This window comes from Halichoerus grypus, chromosome 11 (assembly GCF_964656455.1).
Source record: "Halichoerus grypus chromosome 11, mHalGry1.hap1.1, whole genome shotgun sequence".
NCBI lineage: Eukaryota > Metazoa > Chordata > Mammalia > Carnivora > Phocidae > Halichoerus > Halichoerus grypus.
The window spans coordinates 24264185-24288623 of NC_135722.1; the positions used below are offsets into that span (position 1 = coordinate 24264185).

The 24439-nt window shown below is 45.7% G+C and overlaps 1 protein-coding gene across 3 annotated transcripts in view; it reads left to right on the plus strand.

Annotated features, from left to right (window-relative positions):
• PAMR1 (peptidase domain containing associated with muscle regeneration 1) overlaps positions 1-24439 on the plus strand; it is a 110928-nt gene that overhangs the window by 69632 nt on the left and 16857 nt on the right. For all 3 annotated transcript variants that reach the window (XM_078058201.1, XM_036106749.2, XM_036106730.2), the window contains 3 exons: positions 6234-6348; positions 10503-10720; positions 13146-13253. In XM_078058201.1, coding sequence (XP_077914327.1) covers positions 6234-6348; positions 10503-10720; positions 13146-13253 — 441 coding nt within the window. The remainder of the gene's footprint in view (positions 1-6233; positions 6349-10502; positions 10721-13145; positions 13254-24439) is intronic.

The following is a 24439-nucleotide window of genomic DNA, read 5'->3' on the forward strand; positions in this document are numbered from 1 at the left end:
AATCAACTTCGGTCTTGCTTCATACTAGGTTAATTTCTGATTGGATCTAAATGATCAGTCCTCATCCTCCCTGCCTAATAGAGGAAAGGATATTACCAATCAAAAGAAAAATATATATTTTCTGTTGTGAAGAAGCAAGAGAATATAACCTCCAGTCAAGAGAAAAAATCAATCAGAAGAGATAGACCATGCATGATCAAATATTGGAATTTTCAGACAAGGAATTTTTAAAAAAACTTTAAAATAGGGCACCTGGCTGGCTCAGTTGGTACAGCATGTAACCCTTGATCTTAGGATCATGAGTTTGAGCCCCATGTTGGGCGTAGAGCTTACTTAAAAAAATAAAATAAAAAATAAAATAACTAAAATAAATATACTAAAGGTTCTATAGGAAAAGGTATAATGGAAGAAGAGATGAGAAATTTCAGGATAGATTTGGAAAGTATTAAAAAGAACCAAATGGAAATTCCAGAACTGAAAACTATACTATCTGAGATCTTAAGATATTCATTGGAGGGGATTCGCAGCCTATTGGTCACAATGGAAGAAAGGATCAGGGAACTTAAACACAGATTTAATAGAAATCAACCAAACTGAAGCTCAGGGAAAAAGGACTGAAATCCTTTTTTATGAAGAAATCAGAATTCTCGGTGCTACCCAAGCCCCTTTTGAGTTGCATTGGCTCCATTATCTCTCTGCTGTTTTTGCGAAGATTCTGATGACTTTGGGGAGGACAGATTTTCGGCAGCAAAGTGGTAGATGCTGTTTCTTGCTGGCCAGTTATTTCACCTGAGTGGACAGACCACTTGAGACAAAGAGGAGGGGCTTTAAAAATGGTTTGACTGAGCAGGGAGGTGTTTGATTTTATCTGGCATAGTCATTCAGTTAACAATTAACTGAACACCTGCTCCATGCCTGTAAAGGGATGAATAAGACAGACAAGGTCCCTGCTCTCACATCATGGGGGAGGCAAACAATTAAAAAAACAATCACTGTCAAGTATCAAATTAATTGGGATTATAGGCCATATCATAGGGTGAGCCATGGAATTATTCCTGGACATGTGACTGTTCCAGGTTAAGACCTGAGCCCCTGATAAAAGCCATCTCTTAGCACTTATTATGAACCAGGCATTGTTCTAAGTGCCTTCACATACTGTCATTGATCCTCATCAGAGCCGTTTTATAGGTGAGAACACTGAGGCACAGAAGGGTTAAGTAACTTACCTTCTGTCCTGCAGCTTGTAAGTAGCAAAGGGAAGATGCCATTTCAGAAGCCAGGCCCCAGAGCCCCATCTCTCATCCTCTGTCCTAAATCATCTCTCCATGTGGGAGGCACTTGCGGTCCACATTCCGAGTCCCTGTTTAGGGGCCTAGCAGGGCATGGTAGGATGAACCAAGTCACGTGGAAGGTGTGAACTCCCTTCTAGCTCCTGGCCTGGGATGTGGGTCATCCCCATGTCCTCATCGAGGTCTTTGTTCTGACATCCGTGTGCGGGCTCCAGTGTCTGATGGGTTTAGGGCTGTAGCCAGTGCTGTAAGGAGGCTCCTAGGAGCCGTGGAGCAGTGGGTCAGAACATGGGATGTCCGCCATGAGTCTTGTACCAAAATAGTGTCTCAGATCCAGACAAGACTCAAGAGAAATAACACCATTAGTTACCATTTATTGAGCATTTTATGTATCTGGTACTGTGCTAATTGCTTTACATAAATATCTATCTCATTTAATCCTTACAAGAAAAAAGAAAACAGCAACATGGTGGAAGGTACTAGTATTATTCTCATTTCCAGTGAGGAAGCCTGGGTCTAGAGAATCTGGAGAACTTGTCTGGGGTCACACAGCTAGTAAAAGGCTGAATGGCAGTGTGGACCCAGCCTGGCTTCACGAACTGCCCCTTAATCATTGTGAGTCCTGCTTCCAAGTCATCTCTGAAGGAGGGAAGGAAATGCAAATGTCTCTATGTCTGAATGCTTGCTTTCTTTAGTCCTTCCCCCTCACCACCCCTAAGAGGAAAGTTTAAAAAAAAAACAAAACCCAACCACGTCTCTAAAGTGTGTTGTGTCTGTCTCTTGCTCTTCCCTCCCCATCCCCCATGCTGGAGATAGCGAGACTTTTGTCTGAATGCTGGGGTGTTCATTTTTGTTGGGAACCTTCCAGCTCTCTTGCCAGTTTAGAAATTAATGGAGATTTCCCTTCGGCTCTGCAGAAGCAGGGTCTGTCTAGCTGCCTCTCCTATGTTGGCTTGTAGTAACAGAGAAGGGTCGGGGGGTGGTAGGGCTGGAGATGAGTCCAGGATTTGAGAGCCCAGGGGAGAGTCTGGCTTCCCTGGCAAAACCCCCTACACACATATACACACACACGCCCCACTTCCCCCGCAGCAAGACATTGTCAGGGAATCTGAGCACGTTTCTGGGCCCATTGCCTGCTCTGGTCTTTCAGACTCAGGACCACCTGCTTGGTTGGCCACCAGTACTTCCTTGGCGGGGACACTCAGCTGTGTTCACTGTTCTGTCCTAGACAGAGAGGTGCACTTAGTCTGCCCTGCACCCGGACCCGCCAGCTCCCCGAGAAGAGACAAGAGTGGACAGGGAGCTGAAGGAGCCCCTTGACGTGGGAAGGGAGTAGGGCTCCTTCCTTCTCTTCCTGGTGCCTTATACCCTTCCCCCGAGCACATTTCTGAGAAGTGGCCTCTTTGTGTCTGGTTGGTTGGAACTTGTCCACCATCTTGGGGCCAATTCTTCCCTTCCCCACCTAGAGTGAGAAGGAAAACATCGTGAAGAACTGAGCTGTGGCATGTGATTTGGAATCCTGGCTACTTCTGAAGGACAGCCCCGGAACAAGGGGTCTAGCATCTCACATGGCCAGGGACCAGCACCTGGATGGGAATGGTGGCCCTAACCTCTCCAGAGGCCGCATGAGATCCTGGGTCTGGCTAAAGCCTGAATGGTCCTGCCAAGGGGACCTGACAGGGATGGGCACCAGCTCCCCCAGGACATGAGGAGAGGTCCAGTTTCCCTACTGTCTGAGACCAGTTTCCATTTGCAGGGAAGCAGACTGGCAGCATTTGCTGCTGGTTCTAACTTGGGGTCCCTGCAGGAGGTTTGCAGTGGGAGCTGGGATTTAACACCTTGCAGGCTGGGAAGCTGCCAGTCCCCAAAGGGTGGAGGCTGTGCAGGAAGATTTCTTTTTTTGTCTCTCACACCCAAAGATCACTTCCGTAGCCAGCAGATGGGCGGATGAGGGCGATGGCGTGTGAGGTGTGCAGGAAGAAGGAACGTGCACTTCAGAAAATGGGACCGGGAGGGGGAAGGCGGGGAGATTCAATGTATCTCTCCGGTGGGGTGGAAGAATCCTGCTGCTTCAAAATGGTATGGGACAGGGCTGGATCAGTAAGCCCCCAAGACAGTTGAGTGTACCAGCCAAGACCCAGCATTGGTACTGGACGGATCCAAGTTCAAATCCCTGCTCTGCCTTCAACCAGCAAGAGTTAACATTTACTGATGTCTCTGCTAAGGGCTTTCCACCCATAATCTGATTCAGGCCTCACAAAATCATATGAAGTAGGTGTCAGCTTTATTCCCATTTGACTCAGGTTTCCTGTGGTTCCGAGAGAGGAAGTAACTTGCCCAAAGCACACAGCCGGTGAAGATAAAGCTGAGTCTCAAACCAAGGGCAGTGGGGCTCTGAAGTCTCCATTCCTTTTTTTTTTTTTTTTTTTTTTTAAGATTTTATTTATTTATTTGACAGAGAGAGACACAGTGTGAGAGAGAACACAAGCAGGGGGAGTGGGAGAGGGAGAAGCAGGCTTCTGCTGAACAGGGAGCCTGATGTGGGGCTCGATCCCAGGACCCTGGGATCATGACCTGAGCCGAAGGCAGGACGCTTAACGACTGAGCCACCCAGGCACCCCTGAAGTCTCCATTCTTAACCAGTGCTTTACAGCTAAAACAGTCATTTACAGTCTTGACCTCCTGGCCATCTGGCCTTGAGGAAGTCACTAAATTCTTACATCCTTAGTGTTCCATCTCTGGGAAATGGGGAGATGAACGTTGTTCTCCTAGTTTTCTCATGAGCATTAAATGAGAGGACGTTTGTAAATCTTTCAGCCAGTGCCTGGCCTGGCTGATAATATCATCATTCGTTCATTCAACAGCTATTTACTGAGCACCTGCTACATGCCAGGTTCCATTTTGGTGTACAAGCTAGAAAAGGTCCCAGCTCCTCTAAAGAGAGTAAGAAAATAAGTTAGATAATTTCAATTAGTGATACGTGTTATGGAGAAAAGAAAAAATAGAGTAAGGACAGTTACTATAGAGACACAGAGGTCCACTGTAGCTGGGTGGTCAAGGGAGGCCTCTTTGAAGAAAGGGCAGTTGAACTTAATTCCCAAAGAAAGGAGATGTGGAAGAAGTCAAACCTTCCAGCCTAAGGGAACAGCAAGGGTAAGGCCCTGAGTTGGGAACGGAAAGGAGGCCGGTGTGGCTGGGGCTGTGTGAGGAGGCAGATGAGCGGGCGTGGGCCTGGGCCCTCAGTGAGGCAGAGCCATGGACGTTATAGGAAGGTGTTTGCATAGTGGGAAGCCTTTGGAGGGTTGAATCGAGAGAGTAATGTGATCTGATTTATTTATTTAAGAGGTGGCTTTGGCTGCTGTGTGGAGAATTAAATACTGGGGAAATGGATTGCAGAGAGGGATGGCAGAGCGAGGCCAAGCAAGACAAGAAACCCCGGTGGAAAGTGGTGGATGGTGCTTCCCATTGGCAGACCAGGACAGCAGCAATAAAAATCCAAATGAAGACAGGACTTGCGCAACCAACCCACCAGTGGTTTCCACAAAAGTAACAAGCCTCAGACCTCACAGCTTGTCAAAAGCGGAGTTTGAGCTCTTTTCCTAACGTTGTAGAAAGATCACCACCATCATCCGGCTATGGGGCAGTAGCAACTGATGTTAATACTTTTCTTTTAAACAATGAGAATTTATACTTTTGGGGGGTTACTGACTATAACTGCGTATCTAAACTTTATGAGGTCAAACTGGATTTCTGTAAGCTTTTTCTGTGGAGGAGCAGATAGTAAATATTTTCGTGGGCCCTGCTGTCTCCTGTCAGAACCGTTCAACTCTGCCTCTGTAGCTGGAAAGCAACCATAGAAAAGGCATTAAGAATGGGCATGGCTCTGTTCCAATAAAACTTTATGCACAACAACAGGCAGTGAGCCACATTCAGCCAAAGGATTATAGTTTGGCAGTTCTGGTAGGAGATATCATTTATTTATATGACCCAGATAATTTTTTTTCTATAAAACCAATTTGAGACATTTCCCCCCAAACCCTTTTGTAAAACTAGGATGGATCTTACACACCTGTGCTTATCTTAACACTAGGAAATATGATGTAAGTTAATGATGACTCAGTCCAGTGGTTTTCTTGACGATTCTTTGGAGGTAACTCGGGGAAACCAAGGTGATAGCAAGGGAAGAGGGCTTTGGACCCCCACACCTCAAGCAGGAGAACTTCTTGGGTGCATGTTTTTTTGATTGGTGGCATTCAAAAGAATTTGTTTGGAAAAAAGGGGTTGGGAGCTAGGGGAAAAAAACCCAGAAAACCAGTAATCCAGTCCAAATGGTTGGAGATCATTTCCCTTTTTGGTGTCATGCGTCAGGGACACATTTATTACATAATTACATATAGAACAAATTGACACAAATTTTCTAACTGGATGGAAAGGGGTCAGGAAAGAGTTGCTTTGGGGTCATATTTGTGGGGTAGAGGACCTTTAGGGCACACAGACCAGGGCTCTTATGCAGGTTGAGGCTTCAGACAAAGACCGCAGTGTCTACTTCCAAAGCCTTTTAGGGCGGAGTCAGCAGGTTGGCATATGGCAGTCTTGGAGAGGCAGGATGATAGAGTGGCTTGGACTTTCAATTCAGACACAGGTTTGAATCTCTGCTCCGTTGTCACTTAGTGGCTAGACAAGCTATTTCTTTAACTCTCTTGTTATGCATTTTCCCAGCTGGAAAACTGGAATGATATTACTTCCCTTTTTTTTCAAGCTGTTGGGAGGATTAAGTGAATTAACCTATGCAAATTGCCTAGCATATTGCCAGGTGCTTGAGAAAGTAATTTCCTTCTCCACTCTGTTCTCAGGGGTGTGGGGTGAGTTCAAAGGCTCTTTGAGACCTTCTACCGTCTCTTTCCTTTTGACTCCCATTTCCATGCCCCAATCTTCTCTTCCCAGGATGTGGCCAGGTTCTGCGAGCCTCCAAGGGTCAGATTTTGTTGGAGAGCTACCCTCTAAATGCTCATTGCGAATGGACCATTCATGCCAAGCCTGGGTTCATCATCCAGCTAAGGTAAGGGGCTTGGGTCAGAATTAGGGAGTTTGGGGTTATAAGGAAACACAGTAAGAGGACTGAGGGCCCTGGATCCTAGTGACCACAGGCTAACCATCAGCAGTTTATTCTTAAAAGCAGGTAATGTGGGTGCCTGGGTGGTACGGTTGGTGAAAGTGTCTAACTTTTGGTTTTGGCTCAGGTCCAATCTCAGGGTCGTGAGATCGAGCCCTGCCGTTGGGCTCCCTGCTTGGCACAGAGTCTGCTTGAGTTTCTCTCTCTCCCTCTCTCTGTGCCCCTCCCCTGCATGTGCTCCTGCACTCATGCATTCGTGCTCTCTCTGTCTCTCTCTCAAATAAATGGATATATCTTTAAAAAAAAAAAGCAGGAAATGTACACTGAGCCCCCCCCTTTTTTTTTTGACCTCTTGGCGATTCCATGGGAAAACTATAGCCAATTATATATTTGTCATTCACTGCCCTACAATGGGGGGGAGGGTGGGCTTAGGTAATTTTGACCCAAGGTTAATACCAACAAAGCAAAATACTGATAGCAATCTATCCACCCACAAATCTTCACCAAGTCTTTCTATTCACCCAGTGACTGGGTTCTACAGGAGGAAAGGGAAGAAATAAAAGGCACAGATCCAATCTTCAAGGAATTTATACTCCAGATTGGGGTGTATGTTCATCAGCTCCTTTCACTTATGTTCTCAGAAAACAACTACCACCCCATAACAAATAAACCAATTTTCTCCCTGGTGTGGAAGATAAGCCATTTCTTCTTATGGAGCTTGGGGGTCCTCACAAATATTTAATTTATGTCATAGTACAAAGTACAGACCCAGTTTTATTGTAACTCTCGATAAACAACACAAGAGAGTCCTGTTCTGTGAGAACTGTTCACTGCTGCATCTTAGTGCCAGGAACAGCCGAAATGTCATCATGCTGAGATGTTTGATGGTGCAGTACACACCATAGGAGCTTGATAGATATTTGTTGCATGAATAAATGTTGAAAGAACTTCTCCCTGTCTCCAGTATATCTCCTCTCTCCTGGCAAATACCTCTCTTTTTCCTCTCTAGGGAAGCGGTGTGGCCCACTCACCTCTGGGATTTCTAGGGACATTGTCCACTTAGTTCTTTCCTTTCTGCCCGGTAAGCAGGTTGGCAGTGATGGAAATCTCTAATCTTCGAGGGCACAGGTTTTCAATAAGTATTTTCTGGATGGATTAATGGAGGTTTCCACATTCCAGTTGGCTCCTCAGATGGCTCTCTGTCCTCCAGGAGGGGCAACATATGGCACTCTGCCTTGGAAGGATCCAGTAAAACAGGTCCCCTTCTCAATTCTCCTCACAAAAGCTGGCCCTCAGTGGCTGATCTCCTCATTCCTTGAGGATCTGGGGTTGGGAGTGAGGCTCATTAATTGGACTTTTCTAGAAGGAGGTTAACATAAGGAACACCTGATGGGCCACACCATTCTGCTTAAGGGGCTTCAGGTGGTGTCTGCCAGGGATGATAAGGGCAGGTGTTAAATGCCACATATTATTTCAGCACCTTAGGGACCAGGCCAGTGGTCCCCTTAGGGGCTTCTGAGGAGCTTTTCCAAGATCCAGGATGCAAAGGAAATCTCTCCCAAAACAAAAATCCAAAATGGTGGAGTGATTGGACAAGCACAACACATGCCTAGGAGAGGCCCCTAGGGAGGCTTGGAAATATATAGATTTCTTTTCCTCCAGTCAAACCAGGACCTGCTGGCCAGTTATAATAATAATAATAACAGAAACACTAATGCACATGTACAATGTTCAGACCAAAACGTGAGTGGTCATTCCTGGTGCCCCCCCTTCTATCTTTCTATCTCCCACAAAATCTATCTTCTTACGTGTAAAATAATCTCAAGCACATCCACTTCTGACTCTGATGCCACACTCTCCTTTTACCACCATCATCTCTCACCTTGATTCTCTCATGGCCTCCTAACTGGCTTCCATGTTTCCACTCTTGCCAGTTCTGCTGTCTTCTCTCCTCTGTGACAAGAGTGATCCTTTAAAATCCTAAATCCAGTCATGATTCTGTTGTTGAAACCTTCTGTTCATTCCTGTCAGGCTTGGAATAAAATCTAGACCCCCTCACCATGCAGGATCTGGCTCCTGCTTTCCTGGCTGACCTCAGTTCATACCACTCTCCCCTTTACACTCCATTTTGCAGCATCCCTGATCTTCTTTCAGGTCTTCAAATACGCCAAACTCATTCCTGCTTCAGGGCCTTTGCACTTACAGAGCCCCCTGCCTGGACCTCTCTTCCTCATGACCTTCACATGGCTGGCTCTATTTCATCATGTAAGTGTCTGCCCAGATATCAAGTTCACAGAGAGGTCTTCCTTGACCACGTTGTATAAAAACCTTATCCTCCCCAGTCATTTTTTATGCTCTTATCTGGTTTATTTTCTTCACAGCACTTAATACTCTATGAAATTACCTTGTCTTCTGGTTTCCTTGCTTATTGTTCATCCCCCAGATCAGAACTCCTTCCTGTTAGGGCTGGCACTACTTGGGTGGATCGAGTTGGGTCACTGCTGTGCTTTCAGCACCTAGAACAGCGCCCACCACAGAGCAGGCCTGCCGTGGATCTATGTTAAATACATGAACAAACGAAGGTACAGATATAAATACAACTTGCAATATCTCATATTTTGGTTTCAGGAGAAAGCTGTGGTCTCTGTTGGGTGGTGGCCTTGTCCCCGCTCCTTCCCTTTTCAGACAGAGATACTAACATCCAGAGAAAGGACGGACCTGTCAGAGCCCAGAGTGAGCGAGCAATGGCATCTGGATGAGAAGTCAGGTCCTTAGATGTTAGACCACATTTCACGAAGCATGATTAATGCGACTTATACTCCCTTACAAAAAGGTTTTGTGATAAATGTTTTGTAAAATACTAGTTAAAAGGTTTCTTTTTAGGAAGACCTTTAAGTGTATTCAAAATATATTGATTGTCACTATGGTCTAGTGTTTAATCCTGGCACTTGAACTTTTTACCCAAAGTGGTAGAAATAGGCCTCCGTCCCAGCATTTCAGGTGGCAGTTGTGAGCTCTTCTGTCTATTCCCTAATTCTTCTCCAAAACATGAGGGAGAAGATACAGATGTACATTCTGTGACCTTGACACCCAGGCATTCCCTTTGAAATTATCTGAAAAGTGGCTTTTCCTCTCTTTGTCTGGGATGGGCTGCCTCCTATCCTGTCCCTTGGAATTGGATGCTGGGGGTCATCTTCTGCTTTTTGGATCTGATGTATTCACGTATTTCCAAACCCAAGACCCTTCTAGGCAATCACAGATTTATCAGATCTCCCCTAGTTCTGAAATTCTGATACAGTGCTACCTTTTCTACTCTTTAGGGCAAGAATTAGTGCTACCCAGAAGATCATTGCCTTCTCATCCTTCCATCAAACAGAGGAATGTGCAGAGATTTTGTTCTTTTATTGAGTTTTGCAAGACAATATGTCCTTTTTCCATCCTCCAATTGTAAAATTTTACTGTTGTATCCATTCAGCCATCTATTCACCAGTATTTGCTTGGCATCTCTGTATGCCAGGCACTGTGCTAGGCCCTATGCAAACAATGGTGGAAGAAGACAGATGTTCTCTCATACACTCAAGAAATTTACCTAGTGAAGGAGATAGACATGTACGCATGTGCCTGCAGACACACACACACATACACACGCACTCTCTCTCTCTCTCTCTCTCACAAAATCAAGAAGATAAAGAAGATAAATTAAATTTATATACCCATTATGAAGAGAACAGGGGGTCTCCTTTAGAAAGAGTTGTCAAGGAAACCTCTTTGAGGAGAGAATATTTCAGGTGAGGCCCGAGGATAGGAAGGAGCCAGCCATGCCGCTTGGGAGGAAAGTGCCCCTGGAAGAGAGGCCAGCATGTGCAGAGATGCTCTGAAGGAATAAGGACTCCCTCCACCTGGGCACGCAAGCACACACGTACCCCTCGGCTAAAAGAAATTCTTCTGACCTCACATTGTCCAGGACCCTTTTTCTGTCAGATCAGACCAGTGGCACCGCTCTTCCGAGACCTGTTCATCATCTGGCCTTGAACTTGCTCAGGGATCGCACGAGGGTCCGGGGCCCACCTGTTGCCTGCTGTCCCCCTCTCTACCCACAGGTTCGTCATGCTGAGCCTGGAGTTTGACTACATGTGCCAGTATGACTATGTGGAGATCCGTGATGGGGACAGCAGCAGCGACCAGATCATCAAGCGCTTCTGCGGCAATGAGCGGCCAGCTCCCATCCGGAGCACGGACTCTTCACTCCATATCCTCTTCCATTCAGATGGCTCTAAGAATTTCGATGGCTTCCATGCCATCTTTGAGGAGATCACAGGTAACGGCCACGGAGACAAATGTAGCATTTTATGGCTGTACTCCTGGCAGACCTCTCCTTTCTGTGCTCCTCCCCTTCTCCCTGCTCAGCCTGATTAAAACCCGCTGAGCTGGGTTCTTGGAAGCAACCTGCACATTGAGAAGGAAGAAGGAGATGGCAAGGTATATTTCAGAAATGTTCACCAAAAGCGTAGCTATGATGGATGCCCTTGTATAGATGGCTGGAGCAGAGGGAGGCCGAGCCCTTTGCCCAAGGTCACAAAGCAGTTGGTTCTACGGCTCACCTCCAGGGGGCCTCTAATGGTTAAGAGCATTAGCTTTGGAGCTCTGGCAGACGAAGCCGTGTGACCTGGGGTAAATTCTCCTACTTCTCTGGGCCTCAGTTTCCTAATCAGTGAATAAGGAAAAAAGCATAGATCCTGCTCCACTAAGGAGGTTCTGGGAGATGAAACAGATGAACTTAGCACTGTGTCTGGTACATAGGACGCACTCAGTAGCTGCCCAACCACAGGTGTGCCCTGGGCCTCCTTCTGGCATCTGCAAAATAGGCATTAAAAGTGTTTCACTCAGTGGTAAATGCCACTTACTTTGTGAGTAACTCTAAGCCTGACTTGAACTCTTGCCCTGTTCATATCGGGAAGTAGGATGGGACCAAAATGAGCAAAATGCGCAATCCTAGGGAAGGACCCTCAACTCTTGCTGTTCTGAGATTGGACTGCATCCGGCTTTCCAAACCAAGCTCAGGCTTCAAGTTCTGTTTTTTTAAAAATACTCAAGTAAGCGTTGTAGTGGCATTTTGATCGCTATGGCTTCCTATGGAAGGTACGATACAAAAGCCTCAGGAAAGGTGGTGGTGGCGGTGGGGGTGGGAGGTCATCCTTCTGCAGCCTTGTCCTTTCTGCAAGATTGGCACACACACTCCCCCCCCGCCCACCTGCCCTTCCCTTAGACTGTCTCACGGGAGCTCTCCGCAGTTACTGCTCATCTGTGTGCCTGCTCCCTTCTGAGGATGTGGGGGCCTGGGGGTTCTGGAGGCTGGGTTGCTGTGCTGTGGTGTGGTCAGCCTGTGGCTGGTCCTTGCCCTTGGGAATATAGGGCCAGCCAAGGCTGGGTAGGGTCACACTTGAGACAGGTGTGGGGGTCTTCTGGCAGTCAGCAGGGCTGGCTGTCAGGGAAGCCCGGGAGAAGCAGCAGTGGCTCACCAGCCCGTGACCCTGGGACTGAGGGAAGGACCAGGAGGGCCTCTTCCTCCTCGGAAGGGGTTCCTTGACCCCCACCGGAGAACTCTGGGAAATGCTGGTCTGTGTTTTCAAGTAGATAGCAGCCTTCCAGTTCCCCAGTTTGTGTGCTTGTACTCAGGTTTCTTCCTCAGGCTAAGGTCAGCTCCTCCACACCTGCCCATCCAATCCCAGCCCTCAGGGTTTGTATCCCATTCATTGTCCTCTGCTAAACCTTTTCTCTTATTCCAGTGGGTTGTGACTTTGCCCCCGTTGGAGCGTCTTAGGACACTTTCTGCTCTTTCCTAACACCAAATCTATTATGCTTCAGGCGATAGTCCTTGTATATTTTTTGTCCGAAAGCTCTGATTTGGTAAGCAGAATGTCCAACTCCAGTGCCTCACGCAGGACGAGCACTCAGTACGGGCTTGTGGACCTGGGCCCGGCGGTGTATTTCCATATCAGGGTAAATGAATGTGGGGTTAGTGGTTAGCACGCAGACCACTGTTTCCCAAAGTTGTTCTCTGTAGAAAAATAGTCTTCTGTAAAGACGCAGGCTCTGAGGTCAGATGAGCTTGGGAAAGGCCAGGCCTTAATGTGCGTTCTGAGAAATATGCAGTGCAAATTATGACGTGGAACATTCTGAGAAGTTCTGTAGTAAAGAAATCTGGTTAATTATCATTTAATACCAGTAGCACTTCCCCACCACATTTAAGCCCACAACCCTTTCTTAGTTGAACACATCAACATCTCGAGGGACTAATGTTTACGGAATGCATGTTGGGAAATTCTCAAGTACATTTTCAACGGTGTCATGACGATCTTCCAGTTTGTTTCCCTCCATACCCAGGATGCTTTCTTGAAAAAAGATGATCAAAAGTTCCCGGAGGCTGCCTCCCTCCCTTGGAGTCCCTATAGGAGGGGTAAAGGCATGCTTCTGCCCTAATCATGTGGCATACCTCTTTGTGTTGGCTTTAGGCTCTTCAGACCATAGGAGCATACTTATGGAGCCTTTGAAAATATCACATAACAACAGATACGTACCTGTTTTAGGCATTCTCAAACAATGGTTGCAGGAATCCAATAAAAAAAGTAAAAGTATTGCAAGAAGACTTTAAGAGGCAAGCAAGACTCTGATCAAGGCTCCAGGCTTGAAGAGATTGCCTCACCGTGCAGTGACACTGAGGGAAATTGCCTTTTCTCTTACAGCGTGTTCCTCTTCTCCCTGTTTCCATGATGGCACTTGCCTCCTTGACAAAACTGGATCTTACAAATGCGCCTGCCTGGCAGGCTACACCGGGCAGCGCTGTGAAAATCGTGAGTATGCCTCTGGAGTGGGAGTTAGGGTGTCCGTGGGGCTGGCGTGGAGAGGGCTCTGGGAACTTGTGAAGTCTGTTGTTTCTTGATGTTTAGGATGGTCTGTCCAGGGTGGCACGCAATATGGACAATCCCATCGAGTGGTTCTCGGGGCTGGGCAGCCTCTGAGTCAGGATATCTGGAACCACCCAGGTCTTCCCGTTGACATTTCCAGACCTCCTCACCTGCTGCAAGTACCCCTCAAAAAGATAAGCCTTCGATGGCCTCAGATAATATCCAGAGCTCAAAACCACGGAAGAAGGGCCAACAGTAGGAAGCTGCCATCATAGAGCCTCCCGTGGCTCTCAGTCTGAACTCCCTGTCCTTGGTAAGATCTGAATTTTGGAGTTCTGCTCCAGGTAGCATTCACAGACTCCAGGATGTTGTTGTATGGTTTGAAGCCTTTGGCAAGGAGGAACTCAACACCGTGACCAGAAGTCATTTCTCAGGGGTCTCTGGTAACCAAGGCTTGTGTGTGACATGTGTCCTAACAGAGATTTGAGACCGGAAACAGGTGTCATGAACTACAGCTATCAGCACGGAATGAGATGTACAGAAGAACGAGAAGATTCAGAATTTGGGGGAAAGGCAAAGGAGGACAGATAAGAGCCTAGGTAGGGTTTCTGCCCAGCAGATCCTGAGTGGCAAATGTGGGTGCAGGTGATGTATTAGGACATGGTCCCAGAGAAGCTGGCAAGGGAGTGGGGAAGCTGAGCTGGGAAGGCAGGGAAGCCAAGCAAAGGTGTGATTTCAGGCAAAATCCAGCCTCAATGGAATCTGGCATGTGAATTACATCTCTGGGTGGGTCCTGACTTTATAGCAAGGCAGCTGGGCTTTCATGGCCCCCCTGCAATCAGCCATTGGCCAGGGGCTGCCCTGGGCAAGTAGGAGAACATGCCTGATTTTCTATGCATGTGGGCCGAGTGGTTCCAGTAGCCCTTGAATAGTCCAAGAGATCTCAGGTGCAGGCCAATAGGAGCAAAACAATGTAGACTGGGGGATGGGGAAGGCAAGGGGCCACAGAAGCGGTGAAAAGGCATCTGAGGGCAGATCACGAGCAGCATCTGCTACAACCACTTGTAACTATCAGGCGTAGGTACTTTGGGGTCATCCTATAACGAGCCCTGGTCTGATAGCATTCTATAAGGTTCATCCATTTTTCAATCAATTTCATGAGTTTTCCTTGTAAACAAGGCAGACGGAAGCCACGGTGTCAACAGTGAGCTCTCGAGTGTGACACAGCATTCTGCCGAAAGCTTCCCTTGCTTTGGCTTAGCACAGGTGACCTCAGCGTGGTTATGCTGGATGCTTAGAAAAAGATGTTCTGCTTCATGGTTCCCGTCTCGTTTGAACCTGCTGTATTGTGTGCGAGGCAGAGAAGAGAAATGCTGCTTTTTCTTTGTTTTAAAAATGTGTGTATAGAGTGAATCTGGAATCTTAACAATGGCAAATCCTGAGCTTTACCTTTTAAATTCAGAGGGAGAAAAAAGAGGGGGGGGAAAGCTTAATTTCTTGATGAACTAACTAATTGCACAATAACTAGAGCTTTGAAAAACAAGGTGAAATTGGAGAGAAGTAAAATATCACCAAATAAGCCAAAATGCTTTAAGAAGCTGGGTCAAATCAGGGCAGGGGTAGGGATGGGGGTTCGGGGGGGAGAGAAATTGATCAAAAGTTGTGACTAGGATATTAATGAGTTGCTTACAAGCCAAACATGGACTTTTCAGCATTGTCATTCTATCTAGAAAACAAAGCAAAACAAAACAAATATATATAATGAAAAAGAATGTAAGATGTGTCATTATGAATGAATCAATATGAATCAATTATGAATTATGAATTCATAATGAATCAATTATGAATCAATATGTCATTAACTTGAGTCACGAACTGTCTCAAATCACTTCTGGTCTCAGAACACCAGCATAGACGGACAAGAAAATTCTCTCTAGCCACTTTTTAAAACGTCATTCAAAACCCCAAATTTCCTTAGTATCTTGTTGTTGTAACTAGGTGAAAGTATTGGTGGTGGATATCTGATACATCATTTGTTGGCATTCATGTGGGGGACCAAATGTTTTATTATTTTTTGTAAGATTTAGATTTGTTTTTTCTTCTAGGAAATTCAGCAGGAGTTCCAACTAACTCAATGAGGGAAGCATTACAAAAATTGGCTGTGACAGTTTACCTTGTCATTTCCGAACAAACCTTAGTGGTTTTCTAGAGTAGCCTATTAGGTAGAAAAACAAAAAGGGGGGAAAAAAGATTTACTTTATTGTTTTCCTCATGAGTATACCACTGAACTGAAAAATATCCCCGGAGGAAATTGCTTCAAAATGAACAAGAAGCTCAAGTATTCTGGGATTCTCTAAACCTTGAAATGCCCAAATTGAACTAGGCATTTGTTTTACAAAATCGCTTTAAAAGCACCAAATCAAATATGAATGAGAATTCCATCTTTTATTTAAGTTGCACCAAATCTGATGAGGGGAAACCACTTCATAGATGCTGCTTTAGTGGTCTGTCCTCCCTAAGTCTTTGTGAGAATGTGGATGGATGTTTCTTTTAGCAGATAAAGGATTTGAAGCAGAGGGCACAAGGCACTGATCTCCATCAACTTCAAAATTCGAGGCTAGAATTCCACAGTTCCCATATTATTCAGTTTCCCAGACACAGTTCTCGACAGATGAACAATTGATAAGCTCTGGTCATGTCATCGTGTCCTATTGTCCCATTATCTAGTCCTCTCAAAGGACTTTCCTTCCCAGGTAAAATCTGCCTGTCACTCTTTTCCAAAGAGAATCCCGATTCGCTGTCTCTTGATTTAAGCTATTCTCATTCTTTTCTTGGTATATATTTAAGAATGTGAGTGGGACTGGAATAGAAATAGATTTTCTGCTTACTTACAGAAGAAAGATATACTTGTAAAAATAATCAAATTGTCCAGCAGTGTATCAAATAAAAAGAGAATATTATTTTCCCTGACCCATGCTGGTTCCCAGTGGAATCACTATTACTGTGGTCCTTCTGGACTTTTTTCCTATGATGTGCAAACCTAAGTTGTTGATAAATCAGTATTTTTTAAAATATTTATTTATTTGACAGAGAGACAGCGAGAGAGGGAACACAAGCAGGGGGAGTGGGAGAGGGAGAAGCAGGCTTCCTGCTGAGCAGGGAGCCCTATGTGGGGTTTGATTCCAGGACTCCGGGATCATGACCTGAGCTGAAGGCAGACGCTTAATGACTGAGCCACCCAGGCACCCCGATAAATCAGTATTTTAAACCAGTGATTCTCAGTTGAGGGTGATTTTGGCCCCCACTCCCGCCCTCAGGGGCCTTTGGAAACATCTGGAAACATTGTTAATTGTCCTAATTGCAGGGGGGAGGCTGTCAGTGGCATCTAGTGGGTGGAGGCCCGAGATGCTGCTCAACATTGTGCAAGGCACCAGGCAGACTCAGACCAGAGAGTGATCTGGCCCAACTGTCAGCCATGCCCAATTGAGAAACCCTGTTTCAAACAAAAGTGGATTAAAGTATACATGCAGTTTTTTAACTTGTGGTTTTCAGTGCCTGCATCATGGACGTTTTCCCCAGGCCAGCTCATGTTGGTTTACCTCATTAAAAACAAGTGATTTTCTTAGTATTCCCTTGTAGGGATGTATATACCATCATATATGTTCATCTAATCCCTTAAGATGGACTTGATACCATACTTAATTTATTATTATAAAGAGGGCAGAGATGAATATCCTAACACCGATTTTTTGATTCATATGTTAGAGGTACTTTCGTAAGAGAAATTCCTAGATGTTGAACTGGTAGGTCAAAGCATCCTAGATTTAAACTTTGGAGAGGTGTTGCCAAAATGGTCCCCGAAATGTTTCACCAGTTTACAAGATGAGCCGTTATAATCACCAGTCCTCAAAATAAGTATCAGAACTCACATTTGAGAGACGAGGGTCTCTTCTTGTCAAATTGAAAATGGATTTATTTTCCGTTTTCCGAGGAAAGGTCAGGCTCCCGGACTTCCTGGGGTAGCAAAGGAAGAGGAAGAAGCGACCCACACAGGTTGGGCTCTTTCAGTCGTCAAGAGGCTGAAGGTCCCCGTGCAGTCCATATTGCCGCTACCCCAGATCTCTCCTCCCGCTGTTTCCTAAGGAGGAGCAACTTTCCCCTGCTCCCAGGTGACCTCCTCTGAGAGCAAAACATGGGGGGTGGCCCCCTCCTCAGCTCTGGGGTCAAGCTTGCCTCCTGCCAGCACCCTCAGTGGCCCCAACCTCCCTGGGCCACCGTGTAAGAAACCACGAGTCCCCCCCCCCACTTTTTTTTTCCTCCTCTGAAGTTTCCTGTTTCTTTGTATGGGACACAAGGACAAAATAAGTTCTTGAGTAAATGGTGGGAATCTTGTTTTGTACAAGTGGAGAGCAAGGGATTCATCGCCTCGCTCCAGTTTCCATGTTGCCTTTGTTTCCCTGGCCCAGTTATCGATGCCCGGGCTTTCCCCTGCATCCTAATGAAGGATGATGAAACGGGCTAAATCTTGGGGCACAATGCTCACACTGCGGGCTCTGACGCGCTTTGAACAAAACAAATCAGCTTCCACCAATTAAAGAACACTGGGGAATCCGGATTCGTTTGGGGTTTGGAGCACCAGAAGGTTTCCCACTAGCCTGTCCCAAGGACTGGGAAGAAAGAGCCCCAGATGAGAGGCACACTTTATACTTTAGCTTCAAAGGGGCAACCGCATTTCTCATCAGAATAAGTGATTAGGCACTTTGGGGTTTTCATGGAAACAGTAACACTGATGCAGTGGGAATGTGCCAAGCCCGCCAGTGGGTCATGCTCACCTCTCCCGTCACAGACGGAAGATGCTAGGCTGTGGTGGGATGCGTGCAGATTGTCCCAAGACCTCTCAGGGGAGGGAGGCATTGTAAACATGGAATTGTGGACTGGCTTTTACCCAGTTCCAAGGGCAGGGCTTAGCCTTAATTTATGGAAGACAGGGCCCCCTTTGTCCGTAGTGAGATGGTACATCCTGGGGTGAAGAGCTTGGACTCTCTGGGCAGAAAGACCTTGGTTTGACTCTTAGCCTACCATTTACCAGCCGAATGACCTTGAGCAGCCTGTTTCACTCCAAAGAGCCTCGGTTTCCCCATTTATAAAGTTCAGAAAAATAATACCACGTATTTCTCAGAGCGTTTGTGGGGAATGGAATGAAATAATCCACATAAGGTGCTGAGTTGAATCATAGGAGCCATTTTTTTTTTTTAATTTTCTTATTTGAGCATAGTTGACACCCGTTATATTAGTTTCAGGCGTGCGACGTAGTGATTCAGTTTCTGTATAGGCTATGGGAGGCTCACTCCACTGTAGCTGCCATCTGTCTCCGTACGAGGCTACTACAGTATCATTGGCTGTATTCCCTATGTTGTGCCTTTCATCCCTGTGACTTAGCCATTCCCTAACTGGAAGCCTGTGTCTCCCACTCCCCTTTGCCCATTTAGCCCATCCCCCACCTCCTTCCCTCTGGCCACCACCCATTTGTTCTTTGTGTTTATAGGTCTGTTTCTGCTTTTTGGGTTTTTTTGTTTAGTCATTTGTTTTTTTTAGATTCCACATATGAGTGTATATACCGTGTGGTATTTGTCTTTCTCGGTCTTATTTCATTTTGCATAATACCCTCTTTTGCCTCCCCTGCTATGGCCATTTAAAAGTTTGGCAGAAAGTAGGGAATGTTCCAGATAAGGGGCTAGGAGAACAGCACCAGTTTCTACAAACTAGATGATTATGACACACCTGTCTTGGGGTTCCAGGGTTTAGGAGAATTCTCCCCTCAACTTTCTAAGTTTCCTCTGTGAACTGCTTTTTGCAAATCATTGCCGATACTAAGTATTGCTTACCGCTGCACTTAGGTACAGGCAGAAGGATCTGGTTTTAACAGGGCAAGTAGTCACTGCCAATGTCATTGTCATAGAGGAATCCTAAATCCCAGAAGACACCCACACTGGGCATGATGGATGGGGAGCCTTTGTAACCAGGGCAGCCCAGAGATGAGGCTGTGAGAAATGATGAATGGAGTAATGCCCGGGAGGAACTGGATTTGGAAGCTCCAGGGTAGGTTACCCAAGCATCATGTTAGGGGTCAGCCTCCCTTTTTCTCATGGGGTTTTTCAGAAGTCACTCGTTTAACATGGGGTAGGCTGTATGTCAGTCCCCGGGGGGTCATGTAGGAGACTGGTGCTCCAGACCATCACTTAGATGTTTTATTAGAGGGACATGGCAATAAAGAGAATGAGCAGTCTGGCTTGAGATGGCTTGAGAGGTAGAGGGATAATTCCATGGAAGAGTCCTGAGGAATCCATAGTTGGTACCCACACGTACTTGATAGCCCAGAGCCTTCAGAAATTGGAGGAGGCCCAAGAAGACCATGAGCTAATGGATTGCTACCTTCTCATACACCTCCTTACACCTGAGCCTCCCCTCTATTTCCCTTCCTGACATGGTAATGAATATCTGACGTCCTTTTTGGTGTATTTAGAGGAATGCCATCCCCTTTAGATTAATATCTGAAAAGCAAAAACTATTACTGAACACAGGAAAAGCTGCCTTTATATAGTTATCAAGGTATTTGTTTGTTTTATAATTCATGGGAAACATTTCCTTTTCATTTGAATCATTCCTTGTTGGATGAACCTGAGTCTGTGTAGATGAAGTCACATTTTAGCATTAACCTTGATGGGCTCCATGGGCTTCTTAACCAAAGCGTTGGCCTCTGGCCTCCTAACCAAAGCGTTGCTATACCCCATTCAGGGTCAGATGCTTGGTGGCTGGCATATTAGGGGTGTGTTTTGCGAGTCAGCAATCCTTTTCATTATGGACATCATTCCAGTAGATAATAAGAGGACAGGTGAGGCCACACGGTCAACTTTCCAGCCTGACTGTCTCCAAGAGCTCAGGATGGAGCACCCATCAGGGTGGAGAGGGCCAGACCCACCATCGTTTTACTAAGAATTCCTTCCACTTGCCTGCCCCTGACAGGGCCCTCTTGGCTTTTGCTTTGGCAGATGAGGTCACTGAGGCAGGACTTAATGCAGGAGGCAGATTTTATTTTGGTTCTGGGTTAAGAGGTAATCCATTAGAGGGGGGGTGGGCTGCCTGTCACCGAGGGAAGAGACTGGAGGATGCAAAGAGTGGGAGAACGTGAGAGCAAAGCAGAATTAACTTCTGGTAGGAACAAACATCCCTGCCTCCATGGGCCCGGAGACCGTCACCAGCCCCTTGACAGAAGCTAGAGGCCCCCCTCACTTTTCTCTAAAGGCTCCTGCCTTGTGGTGCATTCACTACCTGTCCCTCACCCTGCTTCAGATGATAAAATCTTCCTCTCTACAAAACATAAGACCTTTCCACTGGCATCCAGGTATTAAAAACCACAACAGTAGTCTCTACCATCTCTGTTCTCAGTATGGGCCAGGCTGTGTGCTTTACTTGACCTTGTCTCATTTCATTGTCTCAGCGTCCCCACGGGGTAGGTGCTGTGATCCTCGTCACTTTACAGACCCATATAGCCAAACACTTTTGAGTGTCTGTTAGGTACGAGGAACTGGGACAATAAGGCAGGGCCATACAGTATACTTTTTCCCTCCTATTTGGCAGAACCATAAAACAACTCCAGTCTTAGCCTTTCTCAAGGGCAGAGGAGAGTGTCACATACCACAGGGTTCCTGGCCACAACTTCCTGTAGGAAAGCCTTTGGAGATGGTGACGGTGGCAATGAGCATTACTAAGTGGGCAAAGTCTTTTAGGACTCAGACGTGCTCAACAGCTCATTCTCTTCATCCCCAAGGCTAAATGGAACAGAACTGCCTAGTTTGGGTGATTTCCATGCTGAGTATTTCTTATATTTTGAAAAATTGACTATAAACACTGCTCAGGGACATTTTCCCCAGTAGGTTAGCACTGTTATCCAGCTCCCACCTCATTCCCAGTAGCTGACTCAGAAACCTGAGATTTGGGGAAGCCTCGAGAAGACTGTCACCGAGCAGGTCCACCAGGTGGAGGGTAGCTAAGTTTCTACCCCTTACGTAGGTTACTCATTTACTCCACCAAATAAGGATGTGTCAGGTTGATTTTGAACAAAAGTAAAATGGCCAGTACTTTCTGAACATTTTTCAAAGTTGACCTGTCTCTTAGACCCAGGCAGTGTCTGCTGTCTAAGTAGGCCATCCAAACACCGGAAAAGTGGTATCCGAAAGACACAGTGTACCAGGAGCCAAGGACAATACTGATTAAGATCAAATAGCTAATTGTAAGCCTCAGCCTCCAAATTGCTGCTGGATGAATAAATAGCAGTGTGTGCCATCCAAGCATAATTTCGCATGGATACTGTCTCATTCGCACCCACAGAGGGCTGGAAAACTTCAGGGGGACAGAGTTCCATTGGCTGGAAAGAGATAAAAAGGGTTTGCGGTGGGGAATCCAGTTGGTGTCATTATGCCTGGTTGGGGGAGACCTTTGTGGAGGTTAAAGATAATGGGTTTGACCCAAAGACACTACACTCAAATATAAGCTGAACAGGAGAAATGAAGAAGAGAGGAGGGCCCAGCCAGTGCTTGTCTCTGGGTGTTGCTCTCATGTTCATTCAGGTTTCCAGAATGAACAAAGGCCCAGTGGGAAAGTTAAAGCCTTTTCCAAACAGAATGGAAATTCTGTCACAAACTGTTTCCTTGATTTTGGTGACAAGTGAGAATGGGTGGATACCAAGAGTATACTAAGAATTGAGACCAACATGCCTCCATCACCCAGCCCCCAAGACCAGCTAGGTAAGGGGGTCACGAATTGTGTTGACTTTGGATCTGTTTTCTTTGCCGACATTCTCAGATAATCTTACACCTCTGAAATTCAGCTCTTATTAAAGAGACAAAGTAGTACCCTGGCTTAGTTTTTTTTAACCGGGGCTGTCTAGCTACTACAAATATATTTCATTCATATACATTTCGAGAAAAGAAATGTATGTTTTTTGATGTGCAGTTTTGTAAATTATATCAAACCATTTCTGAAAGCAAGCAAGGTATAAATAATAGTAATTACAAGGAATCAAAATGATTTAGAAGCAGGGTAAGAATGAATGAAAGAGAACATTAGAGGGGACGAGAGAGTGAAATGGAGCGTCCACGTTTGCATCTGGTGAAATGATCGGCCTCAACTGTCTCTGATTCTGAGTTCTCTGGCAGCAAAGGCAAACAGAGAAATGCCTTAGATGGTGTGGCCCTAATTGTATATTAAGTGAAAGTGAACACAAGTTCATCTGGAGGTGCAAATATTACCCATTTTATTACATCCCCTACTCCTTTTTTTCTCCTTATCTAAAGATGGGTGTTGGGGAAATGTATTCTACTTCTGTCTTGTAAATGACAGATTTAATCTCTTTTTATACCAAATATTTCTAAAACCTAGATCCTTCCACCTCCCCTGAAAAAAAAAGGTAGCTGGGCTTTTTTAAGCTTACACCATTAATATGTATGCTGACCCACTGGCTTCCAACCCACACTCCTGCAACTCTGCTTAAGGGTTTTCTTGGGCTCCCAAAGCCCACTGGTTCATATATATGGGCAGACAGGAGGTGCTGAGAAATTAATGTTAATCCCATCATCCTTCAACAAATGATTGATTGCATTTGGTCATTGCATTCATCATACCCCTTGACCCTTAGGTAAGATAAGACGGAGGCAGGTTCTGCACTCTCAGAGTTTCCCAATGGCATTGAGCATCAGTGGCCCCCAGTGGTGACTGTCTTGATAATGGGAACTTCCCTGTCTAACTACAGTTTGTCCTTCCTGGGACCACCACCTAAATAAACTACTGGCATTCAAATCTCTGTCTCACAGCCTGCTTCTGGGAGAACTCAGCTTAAGATACCTCATGAAAATATTTCTTTGAGAGGCTAACTTAATAGAGGACTGGAGCTCAGGTCAGCTCCATCAGCATTTGCTTGTTTCTTTACAATATTAGGTAAGCCTTTGATCAATGCTGAATAACATTTTTCAGGATTGCATTGTCTGAAGGATGCTCAAAATATGATTGTACTGTTGATTTTAAAAGATCCAGTGTTAGACCCAAGAATTGATATCTCTCTCTCATGAGCTCTCTCTCTCTCTCTCTCTCTCTCTCTCTCACACACACACACACACACACAAAGTGTGTGTGCATGAGAACCAGCCCAGCTCTTTATTGGGTGGGGTGGTGAAGTGAGTGGAGACCCCAGTGGTGTTTGTGAAGAGAGCCTGTAGTATTTCCTAAAAGACTTGGAATCTTCTAAAGGATTTGAGCAAACTCTGCCACCTAGCATTTTTCTGACAGGGGTTAGAAAGTGGGTGGTCCCAACCTAAGGAAATATCCCTGGGCCTTCACTAATGGTCTTTTGTAATCGTGCCCTTGATGGACTGGTCATACGGCATTAATTTCAACATGGGTCCTGGTTAAAGTACCACAAGGAGAACACAAGTGTGATAAGACGTCCCAGCAAATGCCCAGCGGTTATTCTTAGAAGCATCTAAATTAGTACCTGGTTCCATTTCACGCAGCTTCCGCCCTCCAGAGGAGCACGTTTTCTTTCAGATAACGCAGCAGGCTAGGTGGTAGCGAGCCATTCAGTCAGCTCTGCCTGATGAGGTCTTTGTTGCTGGGTTGGCTAGTGTGCGGAGACCCCACTCCCCTTTCAGATTCATTCAAGGCCCCCATGACTACCTTTGCTTTTATTCCTTGGTTAGGATCCTATGTTCTGATGTAATTTTAGAAGCAAAGTTAAGAAAGACACTAGTCACTTAGGATAAATTGGTGCTAGTAAGAAAAAAAAAAGAAAAAATATATAACAACAATATATATAGTGTGTATATACACTCCTCTGAATTTTTTTTTTTTTTTTTTTTTTGGTAAAAATCCGACCTGGGGAATAGGTACTTGGAAGTCTCCAAACCATTTTTTTTTTTAAATAAGTGCTTTAGCGAGGCTGGGGGGCGCCTTGAGGTATCTCAAGTACTTTAGTACAATAAACGTTAACTGACATCACTTCTGTTTCTGGGTTTAAATAAAAACATTGCTATGTTAAAGCGTCAGGAAAACATCTTCCGGTGCCTTATTCTGCTGAGGAA